Here is a 14,195-nt window from a genome sequence, read left to right as displayed (position 1 = left end):
GAGACACGTTCACATCTATGTTTTTTTTCAGCTGCTGCGTGTTTGGAAAGGGTCAGGGACTTTTTTAAGCGCAAAACGGTGTGTTTTTGGTTCAGTAGACCAGTGAAGTGTATTTTTGCCATGACTTGGGTTTCATAATCTACCCAAAGACAAATTGGCCAAAAAACCCTATAAAAAGCTTAAAAACTACATGTGCCAAGACCCATCGCAAAAAGCGATGCAGAAACAGATCAAAAGCAAACTGCACAAGTGTGAACCAGGCTTGAAACCTGGATTTTTGTAACGACAGTGGGTTGGGTTTATTGTTGAGAACACAAAGCTGTAGTCAACTTTTGGGTTTTACAAGTTCAAATTTTGAGACCTATGTTCATCAAAAATGTCAGGCCGGTGGCCTCAAATTCAGACATCTATGTATTTTGTACATCTATCTATGTATTTTGTACATGTATCAATACGAACAATACTGTGTTCTCTGCAGTCCACACTAGGCAGACATACTCTGTTGTATAAACAATGAGATTAAACTCTGTAGAGGCCCCTTATCTGACCTTACTGCCAACTTGACACTCACAATGCCTTTGCCTCTCCATCCTTCATTAAACTCATGCCTACTCACTCCAGAACTGACATCTTTTTGGCCCAACGCCCTGCATTTTTTTTTTTTTTTTTGGAAACTCTAGAGCTTTGGTTGGACTCTAAAGTAGAACTTCGGTCAGGCTATAGATATTCGATTCTTAACAAAAAATAATGCTTGAAATCAAGCCCGCACTAATCTCTATGTGCAGATACCATGAAGTAATTTATCCTCAAACACCCCCCAGCAATACATTGGCAGATTTCTAGTCTAATGCAAACACAGAGCAGGTACAGGAGAGAGTACAGTGCAAAGCCCTGACTTCCCAGGACCTCCCTGGATCTCTTCAAAACCTTGAGCATGAATTCTACTACAGTGTCTGCAGCTAGAAAGGTTAGTAAGGGCTTGTTTTGGTACTTGGGCCAGGTATTTATGTACTAGAAACTTGCCCAGGTCCAAAATTAATATGTGGCCTTCTACAACAGTCCCATATGAGAGCCCTACACAGGCAGATCACCTCCAGACAGCCATGTGATGGGGAGCTTCTGCTGCCTGTTACATTTGGACCTCCCTGTTGGGATATGGCTGCCACTTCAGGAACCAGTGTTCTAGTAAGGTTTAGATGCTGGAACACCTGTGTCTTTGTTTACAATTTAACTGCGACGGTGTATCAGGAGGCCTTGCAGTTTTGTTCACCTGGTGCTCAAAACTAAGCAGACCGAACATGGGGGGGATAGAATTTGGTTCTGATCTACTTTATTTAATATGTTCAGATATACAGTATGTAAGGTGTAGATAAGCAAATCATTCTTAATTTCAAGTTGGTAATAGGATAAAACAGGGTTGTCATGACTACTGCTGTCCTCTGCATTTAAAGATAATGAAAGGAGTTTTGCCTGCCTTCATGGAACTGGTCTTGCATCTTTTGTGGGGTCAGGGATGAACCCCTCCCCCAGCACGAATTGCTGTAGTTAAGATGTGACCCTTGAAGTAAATAAAATAATTGCTTTTTTTGGGCAAACATTACTGGTTATGCTCAGCATTATATTGTGAAGATGAATTCTTACACCATTATAGTAATCTATTGCAGACCACATTGGGAATTATATTTTTTTTCTGCGGTGGTGAATTTAGATGTGCAATCTCGAATTACACTCTGATAAAAAGGGATATATCCTGTATTCACAACTAGGCTGAACTCGATGGGACATACTGTTATGTTTTTATTTTTTCAACTGTCTTTTTCTATAGTAGACTTCATAGCCCTGCCATTTTGATAAATAAACCACATACACATGACTAAAACGATCAATCGATTGATGTTACTTTTAGGCTAGGTTCACACTTCTGCATTGCTGTAACTGCAATATCATTCATTTTTAATGCACCTTGCCCACAGATGTGTTGCAGCACACTACACAGCATAGTAGCACACTACTGTGGGTTGTGGTGCACTTCATTTCCAAAACAAATGGAGCATGCACATTTATTTTGGTGCATTCAGCTGCCTATTCAAAAATATAGGCTCTAATGTTCATGCATTAGCTGCATTTCAACAGTGTAAACTCATCTTTCCTTTGTCTTGGTGCTCTGACTGTAAGCAATGCATTCTATAATTTCTTATCGATCCCAACCAGGAAAAGCGAGTAAAAAGCAGTGATATATGTTTGATTGGCCTGACACAAGAGACGACCTGTGTCTGCAGCAGAATTTTGGAACTTTTCTGACTTGTAATTTATGTGCTTTTTCAGAACTTCCATTTTATTTTTACAGATCTCTGGCTGTTGGTATCAAGTCTGGCTATAAGTTTTTCTCCTTGTCGTCTGTGGACAAACTAGAGCAAATATATGAATGCAGTAAGTTTTTATTTTACTTTTAAGATTGCAAATTACAAGATGAATTGCAAGTTTTTTTTCTTCTTCTCCTCTAGGTGTTGCTGGCCATGTTTTTTTTTTGGGGGGGAATGTTCCTTTGAGCTAGAACGTCTTAGGTTTTATTCCGTGACAGCTGAAATTGTATCTATAGTCCTAATTCTTTTCTAAGTTTTGGATGGAGAGGGGAAAGTTTAGACTTTCAGCCATGAGAAGCTTCAGAATGTGTATTAGAAGCAGTAGCAAGTCAGAGCCTGCCCTATTTTCTAAGTGGAGGACATGCAACATCATCTAGCCCTTTTTTTACCCTATCTGCACAGTTCCTGGCCCATTTATTTGATTTAAAGTCTTTTATTTAGGAAGGTTTAGCATCACATGTGGTTGTTGCATAGTTCAGTCTATATGTGGATGTAGCCTGCCTAGGAGCTCCCACTCCTCCACACTGACATCCACCCGTCCGGTCGTTATGATATTTGCATGAATTCTCCTATGAGCCAGCCAGGGCTTTTATCAGGACTGCGGGCCCTTGATAAGGAGTACTGAGGCTGGGTGTTGTGATGTTTTCATATGTGCAGCAACCTGCTAACCCCCTCCTTCCAGCAATGATCGGTCTGCATCACACAGACAAGTACAAAGGCTTAGTGATCATATACCGGAGTGTGTGTTCCTGTCAAAAATAATTTCCCATATCCCTGTGTACTGTGTGTGCTAAGATACATGTCCAAACTTTAAAATTTGAGCTGTGTTTTGTATGCATGCTGAGATTAGTAATAAATTTGCCTTCTCTGTCCAACTTTTTTTTTTTTTTTTTTTTTTTCTCCTCAGCTGACACAGAAGATGTGTGCATTGTGGAACGATTGTTTTCCAGCAGTCTTGTTGCTATCGTCAGTCTTAAAGCGCCACGAAAACTTAAAGTATGCCATTTCAAAAAAGGAACAGAAATCTGTAACTACAGTTACTCTAACACAATTTTGGCTGTGAAGCTAAATCGGCAGGTGAGTTGATGTGACTGATGAATTAAAATAGTCACTATGAACATCTCTGTAAAGTTCAGCTAATATAACAGAATTGGGTGAAGATGAAAAGGAAGCAATAACTACTCTAGCAAAAGTAAATAGACTTATAACCTGTTTACCTAATACGTTTGTTAAATCTTTCTCCTGAATCATAAGATGTAGATTTTATTGTCCATGAATTCAACCTCAGTGACTTCTTCTTTGACTTTATGCAAACTGGAAAAAATCAAATCTCCTTTCTCCTTTTTATACACAAGCTTATGCTGACTGTACACATGAAAACTCTGGGGCATATTTGTAAAACTACCCCTGACTTATAGGCAAGTGAATATTTTACAGTACATTTAGTTGGCCACTTATTTGCTGAGCATTTGCCTGTCTCGTTTACCCTATTTACAATGGGACAAATGTATATTTGTCAAATGTGACAGCTTGTAAATGGGTGCTGTCACTTTTACAGAATGCTGTAACCCAGCTGACTATTTTGGGGATTAGCACACTCCATTGGGCTGAAACTGTTTAACCGCTCTAATCTAATGAGTTGGGTCTCTGTGGTTTTACATTTTACATTGCATTTGTGTAAATTAAAAAATCAAGTATCTAGTACTATATGCTACTTTTGGCTTCCTCAGATTGTTTGCTCGCTTCTCTACCAGTGTAAAGTTGGCTTCTCTACCAGTGTAAAGTTGGCTATATAAATCGTGCTTGAAACCTTTGTCTGTCACTTGTCCGTTTTGAAATCTCTCTACAATAGAGGGGATATTCTAGGAGTGGAGTTCAACCCCTAAGAAATATATTTTTGAAAAATGTTTTTAAAATTTTGTGATGTGTGAGGTTATTTTTATTTTAGAGTAATCTTTATATAAAAAAAAATCGAATTCGACTATAGGATACTGTTCTGTTTAAAAAAAAAAAAAAGTAAATCTAAAGTCCACCTGTAGAAAAAAATTCAAAACAGGCTTGTGCATTGGCAGTGCTTTCAATGAATTTATAGTTCTGAGACTGATCATTCACATTCTGTTGACTCAGAAAATAAGAGCAGCGCCAATAAGGTAAAAGTGGAACAAACGTCCCAAGTAATGCAGTCCACAAATGTCCAATATGTAAAGGAAGGAAGAAACCAGAAGAGAGTCCCGGATACCAGTGCTGAAGTCAGGAGCAATAAAACACCCAGTCGTGGTGACCATCCAAACTGCTTACCAGATAATGGGTAAATTAGGCATAAATCACTCTCAAAGGATCCACACAGGGAGACCGAATGATGGACTGGAAATTGATCAGACCGGGACTTTTGGAACTCCCATAGGATCGAGTATGGGTGTAATGGGCACCTCAAAAAATGGAAGGGAACAATAGTGTAGACTGCACAAAAATATTTATTAAGATAAGAGTGGTACTCACATTCTTGCAAAAGTGACATAGCATAGCTTTAAAAACATAGCGTGCTGAACGTCTGCGACGCCTTACGCGTGCCGTCAAAGAGTTGACCTCATCTATGACATGTACAATGCCTGTGTAGTTCTACTATTGTTACTTGTTATGTATTATATAGTATGTTTGTTTATATAGTATGTTTGTTTATGCCTATACTTCAAATCCTCTATTTGATACCGCCAGGTATAACCATTGTTACATATGTGCGTACCTTCTCTATCAGCTCTATTTTAGAATGCTATCTTCAAGCGTGAACTGGCGTAATGTTTGTATGTTTGTAATTGTGTACTGAATTGTTTTGTTGAAATTTTTATAACGCAATAAAAATATATTGAAATAAAGAAATAGTTCTGAGAGAGACAGCATTTTCCTCTTCCATAGTCAGTCAGTTTCCTTGCATTGCTCCTTTTTTTTTTTTTTTGTCCTGGAGACCAAACATGTTTGCCTGCTACTTATCTACACAAGGACCAGTCCCCTCACCACCCTCCTGTTGTTCCTAGCGCTGCTATGCTTGATGTATATACTTTAGTGTGAAGTGTATTGTGGCCAGGTTTATTACAGTACGGATATGTGCAGCCTGCCTGTGTTGTTCTACTCTGCCTCCCTTTTGGAGCCAAAGCTGAATTCCTCCACTTGTCTGTAGTTAGTGGTTGTAAATCTCAGACATAAAATATGAACAAAGCCTCTCCCTCTATAGTCTATACTTGTCTCAATCCAGAGCACTAAATGTAATTTCTGCCTGCTGCTTCGTTTCCTCTTCTAGAAGTTTAAGTCTCATCTGACAAGTTTTCCTGACACCAAGAGAAAAATGGTAAAGGGAGGTATTTTCATCTGATTGACAGCCCCAGCTCTGTTCCTGTGTGCTGTGCTCCCCTCCCCTCCCATCGGCTCTCAGAGCATTTCCTCACTGATGTAGCTTTAGCTCCCCGCCCCCACTTTTTAAAGCTGAGAGATCCTGTGTAAATTCTGCACTTTTAATGTAGAGGAAAGACATCTGTAGATAAACAGGTACAACTTGTGTAGTAGTACAGTAAAACCTTGGTTTGAGAGTAACTTGGTTTAAGAGCGCTTTGCAAGACAAGCAAAATTTTCAAATCAATTTTGACTTGATATACAAGCGATGTCTTGATAGACAAGTAGCCTCAAGTCACAGCTGAGTATAAAAGAGAAGAGTGGCGCCTCTAAGTGTAGCAATATGGTTAAATTTAATGAAGGTACAACATTTAGCAACTCACATGGTTGGTGATTGGAACAGGCACATCTAAGGATGCAGGCATCCAGGCTAAAGCTGTCCACATAGACCATCCTCCGCACCGCCATCAACATCATCCCTTCCATGCTGCCCCTCGCTTTCAGATCGCTTTACTGCAGGGTGGTCTTCCCGGTCATCCAGCGGTGCAGAAGATAGTCTATGTGGACAGCTTTACCCCGGATGCCTGCATACTTAGATGTGCCTGTTTTATTCATCAACCATGTGAGATGCTAAATGTTGTACCTTCATTAAATGGAACCATATTGCTACACTTAGGGGCGCCTCTCTTCTCTTTGATACTCTGTAGCTCCTGCTGGATTTTGCTTCTAATCCCCTTGTGGAAGTGGCTATTTGTGGATGGACATTTTATGGTTATATAACCTATCGCAATGCTAAAATCTTTTTATATGGACTATAAACTCAAGGACTTATGAATAAATGGTTGTAGTACGAATCATCTGAGTTTCCATTATGGGGAAATTCGCTTTGAAATAGGAGTGCTTTGGATTACAAGCATGTTTCCGGAACGAATTATGCTCGCAATCCAAGGTTTTACTGTATTTGTTTCATCTCTGTGTATCACCTGAGGTCTGTGACTTTACTGAGTATATAGAAAATATACTATAGCACATTCTCTATTTACTATGGGAGATTAGTATGACTAAAAAAAAGAAATTGTAAAACAATCGGTTTACATGCACCGCAATCGAGAGGCTGATAAGATACATGTGACCAAGGCAGAAAAGGAATAGTTAGGATTAAAAAAACTCCAGTTCCCTTGGCAGAAAAAAAAAAAACACTCAGAGCATTTTTTGTACAAAGTTTAGCATTTTTTTTTTTTTTTTTTTTATTTATTCAATTTTTTGCCAGTAAACTCCAATCAGAAACGCAAACCAGAAGGATGTGTTTTTTTTTTTTTTTCTTGCCTCTAAACATTGAGCTCAAAATATCCCTGTAATCTTCCTAATATGCATGGACACAAAGGGTAACATGGCGCTGTTTCTACAGGCAAAACACAGAACTCCTGTAGAAGCATTGTTTTTAAGCCAGTTAAAGAATTGGAATCAGAATTAAAAAAAAAAAAAAAAAAAGAGCAAAGAGTATGAAGCCAGCTTTAGAAGGGATAAACATGAGGTGCCTGATTAATGTGAAAACATTCTTTCTAAGCTTGCTATTATTACCTGTCAGTATGAGAACTCCTGCTTGTCCGCATTGGCGGTCGTTCTTCAGCACTGGTCTGGTAGTGAGTGATCTGGCTGTGGAGCAGAGCAAGATCCACAGGTTTTGTCATGCGATCTGACATCACAGGTAGTAAAGTATGTATTTTCCTTTCACCGGAGATGGTTATTACAAAATGTTTTTATGCAATTAATTTAGTTAGGCATTAGTACTTCATAAAATAAGTCAGGAATCCGGGAGTTGGGCTTTAATTATCCAAGATTCATGGTTTATATCGGCACAAAAATAAAATGATTAATTTCTCCCTAGAGGCTGATTGTATGCCTTGAGGAGTCTCTCTACATACACAACATAAGAGACATGAAAGTTCTGCACACTATTCGAGAAACTCCTCCTAACCCTGCAGGTATGTTTTTTTTTTTTTTTTTGTCTTTTTTTTCCTTTTTAAATATTGCACCTCTTTCACCTGTATTTGGTAAGGTAGTGTATACTTAAATGTGGGTTTATTTTGATTTTGTTTACACCTTTTTTTATTTTAGAAATTTGTAATCTATAGATAAGTATATTGAGAGGAATATACTAACTTTGGAGCAACCAGAATCATGGAGCAACTGTTCATAACAACCAGTCACTTACACTCCACTCCACTTGTGCGACTTTTCCTGCACCTTTTGGAGCCCAAATTCGCACGACAAGTTTCACCCCATGATATCTGTGTGACTTCAAAGTAGTTCTTGCAACACTTTGGTCTGAAATTCATGCGACTTGAGGTCCATAGACCTCAAAAGTCGCACCTGCATGATATATGTGATTTGGGTGCGACTTGTGAAAAGAATGCCAGCAGTGGAAAAAAAACAGCAGGTCAGAAAAGGGGGGGGGGAGGATGACAAGCGAGCAACCCCTCCCCAGAACCATATTCGGACACATGCCCTCAACATGGGAGGCTGCTATGGGGCAGGGTGGCTCTCCCCCCCCCCCCCCCCCCCCTCTTTGCGATGGGGTGGATAATCTAGACCCAGTGGTCACCCATGTCTAGCCAGCGTTCATTGCTCCTGTAGGGGGCTTCTGTCCTGAGGCCTAGGGATACCTCCTGGTTCCCTGGGAGCCACGTAGTAGCATGCAGGGCTGCCATTTTCTTGTAGCCTTTGTGCTGCAATGCACCGCGGCCATGTTTTGTGTAGTCCGGCAGCTATTTTGCGGTGGTTTGCAGAAGAAAACAGTGGCAGCCATGACAGGGGAGCCCTATGGGCGGTGACTTTGGCGGTGGGAGCCCCTCCTCATCCTCTTGTTCTGACTCCTGGATCCTTTCCTTTCTGGATCGCCATACGTGCAGTGCAGATTATCCTGGTGGCTGCGGTGCCTGGTTTCTGCAGGGTGGTTACTCTGGTGGGAGTCCTCTCCCTCTCTGCTGAAGATTGGTTGGGGCTCTGTGACTAGCAACCGGGTGTGCTGCCAGAGTGGTGGGGGTGTCCCTTAGTAGTGTTTTACACTTTTTTGTGGGGGTCCCCCGGGGACTCATGGAATCTTTTAGAGCACATCAACTGTCAGTGGGGAAACCCGCTGACAGTTTGAGTCATCGGTTGTTAAGGACACGGCAGCCCGCTCCTTAACCAGCTGTTCTTCACACAGAATTTGAATCGTCAATCAATTGTTGATGCATGCAAATTCAAATCGTTTGGAAATTTTGGAATTTGTTAGAAAATACACAACACATTTTTGCGTTCTGCCCATGTCTAGTGACTTTGCACAACGAAAACAATCACATTGGTCAAAGCCAAAGTCGCATCAAGTCACAGGGTAAAGTCAGAATAGAAATCGCGAGTTAAAAAAAGAGGTCATGTCATATATAAGGTACCTCATCCATGTGATACATATACTAACAAACTAGAAGATATTGGAATTTACTGGTACCAAATATAAAAAAAACATCTTTAAAACCATATGTTCATATTAACATGGCACAATACATGTCCTATATAAAGAAACCAACATGTCTTTGCTAAATGCTCCAAGAGGTCGACGTGTTTCGCATAGTAGCTTCTTCATGACCTCTGTATCTTGGCACCAAAGAAATATGGCCAATTCAGGAAAAAACATCACATTACAGTCAATATTTTAGCATATGTCAGAGATCCTAGGTATCATGCTGTGTCTCATATAGCCACTCGCGTATCGTTCCAGGAACGTTTCATATGGACCCAATAGCCAATAAGACAACTCTGTGTAAGTAGTAATATGCCCCATTGTTAAAGTAGTAATATGCCCCATTGTTAGTCACAGTCTGTGGCGCGTAAGCGATAACAGGCCACCATACTTATGCAACGTTCCTGGGATGATACGTGAGTGTATTTAAGAAACATCGCATGATACCTAGATCTGACATATGCTAATGTATTGACTATTGTAATGTAATGTTTTTTTCTTGAATAGGCCATATTTCTTTGCTGCCAAGAAACAAAGGTCATGAAGTGACTAAGCGAAACGCATCGACCTTTTGGAGTATTTAGCAAAGACATGTTGGTTTCTTTATATATGACTCGTATTGTCCCACGTTAATATGAAAATATGCTTTTATGGATGTTCTTTTATATTTTTTTTAATAAACACTTATTTTATTATGTGAATGTCCTTCCCTTGGTACGAGTAAAGTCCAATATCTTCTAGTTAGTATATGTCGCTCTACGCGTGGAGCCTAAATAAGCTGAAGCTAGAGGCCAATTTGTTACTATGTAAAGCTGCTCCAGTTTTAGTTAATCCCCCCCCCCCCCCACTGTGTCTGATGGGTTATTGTAGTGCATGTTGGATCTTTGACTAGTTATATTTTAGTTGGTAAGAAGAATTGTCTCAAATTCATGTTGTTGTGTTTTTTGTTTTTTTTCTCCTCTAGGTCTATGCGCACTGTCAATTAATGGAGACAACTGCTATTTAGCATATCCTGGTAGTGCATCTATTGGAGAGGTCCAGGTCTTTGACACTGTTAATCTGGTAATTGCTGGTTGTATACATTCTGTAATATCATTAAAGGCTAACTCAACTATTTTACATGTGTTTTATGTTAAATCCCCCCCCCCCCCCATACCCTCCTTACAGATACCGGATTCTGTAGAATTTGAAATCCGAATTGCATTGTGTGGCCTTGCCTGTACAGTTGTCATTTATTCCCTAGAGGCAGAGGGACTCATGGTTCTCAGTAGAGCACAAGTGAAGTGACATTACTAGTGTACTGGTTGTCCATTGACACTTACTCCAGCCCTGTAACCTGTACCCGAAGGTTCAGACCAGTGGCTGTGGCTGCAGAAAGAGTGTGCAGGAGACGAAGCGTTGCACCTGCATTGATCTTGAATTAAATGCCTATCAGGTTCTTATGCCACAAAAATTTAAATAATTTAGTGCAATTATTTTTAACCACTTACACTCCCCCCTGCAAGTTATCTTATGCGTTCATGCACACATAGGCTTCTCTCAGTGTTTTTTGTCAGGGGAGTTTAATGGCAGAAGAAAACGCAGTGCGTTTTGGAGCAGCAGCGTTTTTAGCAGAAAAACCGCTGACCACTCCTAAACTCCAGACGCCAGTGTCCAGCGTTTAGCAGATTTTCCTGTCCTTTGAATCCCATGCCATATTTTTTTATTCATTGCACATATCTACAGTATAGATTTTATATTTTTTTGTTTGGCTGAATGGCCTAGCGTGGCACTTATTTTGATTTGATTGTATTAAGCACAAGTATATGGAACTGTGAACAGTGTCAGCTAGGGCTGAACGATAGTTGATATGATATCGACTATCGTTCTGCGGACGTGGGCGATATTCATATAGCCGAGGTCACGATATTTTGCATAGGCGAAGAAGGCGAGAAGTCGGGACTTGCACTTCAGCGGTGAGCAGCGCGTCGTGAGCAGCTGCACAGCTAACCAATAATGCGTGCCTGCACACCTGATTGGTTCGCTGTGCCGCTACTCACGGCGTGATTGGTTTGCTGTGCCATTGAGAAAACTAGCTGAGGGCCAAGACTGAACGTGTGGGCTGCAGTGCACGGAAGTGGAGTGAGTCAGTGTATGCGGCTGTGATCTTTTACCGGCTCCTAGTCCTCCGCTCCTACCACCTCTGTGAGTCCCAACGAGAATGAGAGACTGAATAATCCGATTCCACACTGTCACTGACTGTCACTGAGAGTATTGAGTACCATTATTAACCCTGGCCTGCCCTGTATCTGCAATTAAAATCTAGAAGGCTGTGCTGCTGCCTGCATGCTTCATGATTTCCATCCATTCCCAGCATCCTTCCCTACAGTGTCAGTAACATTAACCCTGGCTGTCCCAGACTCCCAGTGCAGTATATAATATATACAATCAGAAGAAGGGCTGCTGCAAAACTCATCCCATCCCTACAGTAACATTAATCCTGGCTGCTCCAGGTGTCCCTTGTAAGGTAATTGTTGACTTTAGCCTGGATTGACGGGTCTCTCAATATTGCAATATATATTGTTGAAAAAAAAATATTGCAATATATTTTTTTTCCAATATCGTGCAGGCCTAGTGTCAGCAGCTGGCCCTTTCACTAACTTGTGAACACACATGCTAACTTGCAAGATTCTCTTTGTATTTTTACTATAATTTTTTTAGTAAGTTTTGCAGAAATACACTACAGTCCATTTAACCACTTGCCTACTGTGCACTTAAACACCCTTCCCATCCAGGCCAATTTTCAGCTTTCAGCGCTGTCACACTTTGACTGACAATTGCGCGGTCATGCTACACTGTACCCATTTGAAATTTTTTTCACACAAATAGAGCTTTCTTTTGGTGGTATTTAATCATCTCTGGGTTTTTTATTTTTTACAAAAAAAATAGACAGAAAATTTTGAAAAAAAAAAAAAAAGTTTTTCTTATTTTCTGTGAGTAAATTTTGAAAATAAATTTTTCTCCTTCACTGAAGGGCGCTGATGAGGCTGCACTGATGGGCACTGATAGGCTGCACTGATGGGCACTGATAGGCTGCACTGATGGGCACTGATAGGCTGCACTGATGGGCACTGATAGGCTGCACTGATGGGCACTGATAGGCTGCACTGATGGGCACTGATAGGCTGCACTGATGGGCACTGATAGGCTGCACTGATGGGCACTGATAGGCTGCACTGATAGGCTGCACTGATGGGCACTGATGAGGTGGCACTAATATGCCGCAATGTTGAGCACTGATAGGCGGCACTGAGAGGTGGCACTGCTGGGCACTGAGAGGTGGCACTGCTGGGCACTGAGAGGCGGCACTGATGGGCACTGGCGGATGGCACTGATGGACACTGACGGGTGGCACTGATGGACACTGACGGGTGGCACTGATGGACACTGACGGGTGGCACTGATGAGCACTGATGGGCAGCACTGATGAGCAGCACCATCAGTGCCCACACTCAGTGCCCATAGTGCTGCCAGTCAGTGGGCACTGACTGGCAGCACTATGGGCACTGATTGTGGGCATTGATGGGGGACACTGATGGCGGGCACTGTGGGCACTGATGGGGGGGGCACTGTGTATGTTTTTTACCTTTTTAGTAATCGGGGCACTGGTGATCAGTGCCCTGATTACATGTCTCTTTGTCCCTGGCGCTGTGCAGCTCTCCCTCCTTCCTCGCACTGCAGGCTCCGTGTGAGGAAGGAGCGCCGGCGATGAGAGATGATCCGATCACGTGGTGAATGGCCGCTGTGATTGGCCATTCACCACGATCTGTGATCGGCCGTGTCCAAGGGACACTGCCGACACAGATTCTCCCCGCTGCGCGCTCGCGGGAGCGCGTGGGGGGCGTGTCACTGGGAGGCCGTTTAAAAACGGCCCCCCGAAAATTCGAGTCCGCGCTGCAGCCGTATATAGGCTGTAGCGCGGATGGGAACTAGTTAACATGGTTTTCTATGGGTCTTGTTCACATCTGCATTTTATGGAAAGGGCCAGGAACCAGCAGGTTTTGTTTTTGGTTTCATAGACTTCAATGAATCAAAAACGTGTTTTGAAAACACAATGCACCTGGAATATGCAACTTGCATAGGTGTGAACCAGGCCCCCAGATCCTGTGCACCCCACAATGTGAATAAGTATGAGATTGTTCACCAAAAAAGTGTAAAAAGTAAATAAAGACACTACACAAAAATAAACGTTTCCCGCTGTAAATCCATAGTCAGCCACTACACCCACTGCAGACTCCAAAAAAAAATAAATAAAAACTCCAGTCCTGATGAAGGCTCCCAGCCTTCTGTGCAAGCGGTCACCGCCTGCTGCCAACATTTAGTATGCTGGAGCCAAGGGAAAGCCTGTTGAAGGAACCGGTCAGGTGAGGACCTTGCTGGATCCTGGGGCATGTGAGTGTCCTATTAAAAGTCAGCATCTCCAGTTTTTGGAGATGCTGACTTTTAATTTTTGAACAATTGACTGGACAGTCGCTTTAAGGACCATGTGCTGTAGTGGCACTTCTTAACAAAAGTGCTGTTTTTAAAATGGTGCTTGGTCTGAGAACCCAGATGGACCATGTGTTCATAACCATTCCTTTTTTATGCTGCTACTCAACGTCATTGGGGTTACCTGTTTATTGATGATATCTTGCTTGCGAATGTAAGCACACAACAGCAGTTATTCATTTCCTGTACATAATTATTCTGAAATCTTTTATGGTCAAAGTGGGCAACACATGGCGCATAGAAGCCTTGACTAGGCTCCAACTTCGAAAAGTGGCAACACTCTGTCCTGTAGGTCTGAGAGTGACAATGTAAGTGCCCTTGTTTGGATAGCATGATGCTGGGGGCATGTCTGAGCTTTAAACTGGATATCTCCAAGTGCTGCCAATAGCCCAGGTGGCATAAAATAAGGAAACTTGGAA

At 41.7% G+C, this 14,195-nt stretch overlaps 1 protein-coding gene across 1 annotated transcript in view; it reads left to right on the top strand.

Annotated features, from left to right (window-relative positions):
* WIPI2 (WD repeat domain, phosphoinositide interacting 2) overlaps window positions 1–14,195 on the top strand; it is a 73,556-nt gene that overhangs the window by 8,945 nt on the left and 50,416 nt on the right. The window contains exons 2-5 of the mRNA XM_082260903.1: window positions 2,348–2,430; window positions 3,271–3,440; window positions 7,636–7,732; window positions 10,214–10,311. Of these exons, the coding sequence (XP_082117029.1) occupies window positions 2,348–2,430; window positions 3,271–3,440; window positions 7,636–7,732; window positions 10,214–10,311 (448 nt within the window). The remainder of the gene's footprint in view (window positions 1–2,347; window positions 2,431–3,270; window positions 3,441–7,635; window positions 7,733–10,213; window positions 10,312–14,195) is intronic.

This window comes from Pelophylax lessonae (genome assembly GCF_965119305.1).
Source record: "Pelophylax lessonae genome assembly, chromosome: 6".
NCBI lineage: Eukaryota > Metazoa > Chordata > Amphibia > Anura > Ranidae > Pelophylax > Pelophylax lessonae.
This window is presented reverse-complemented; position numbering and strand designations above follow the sequence as displayed.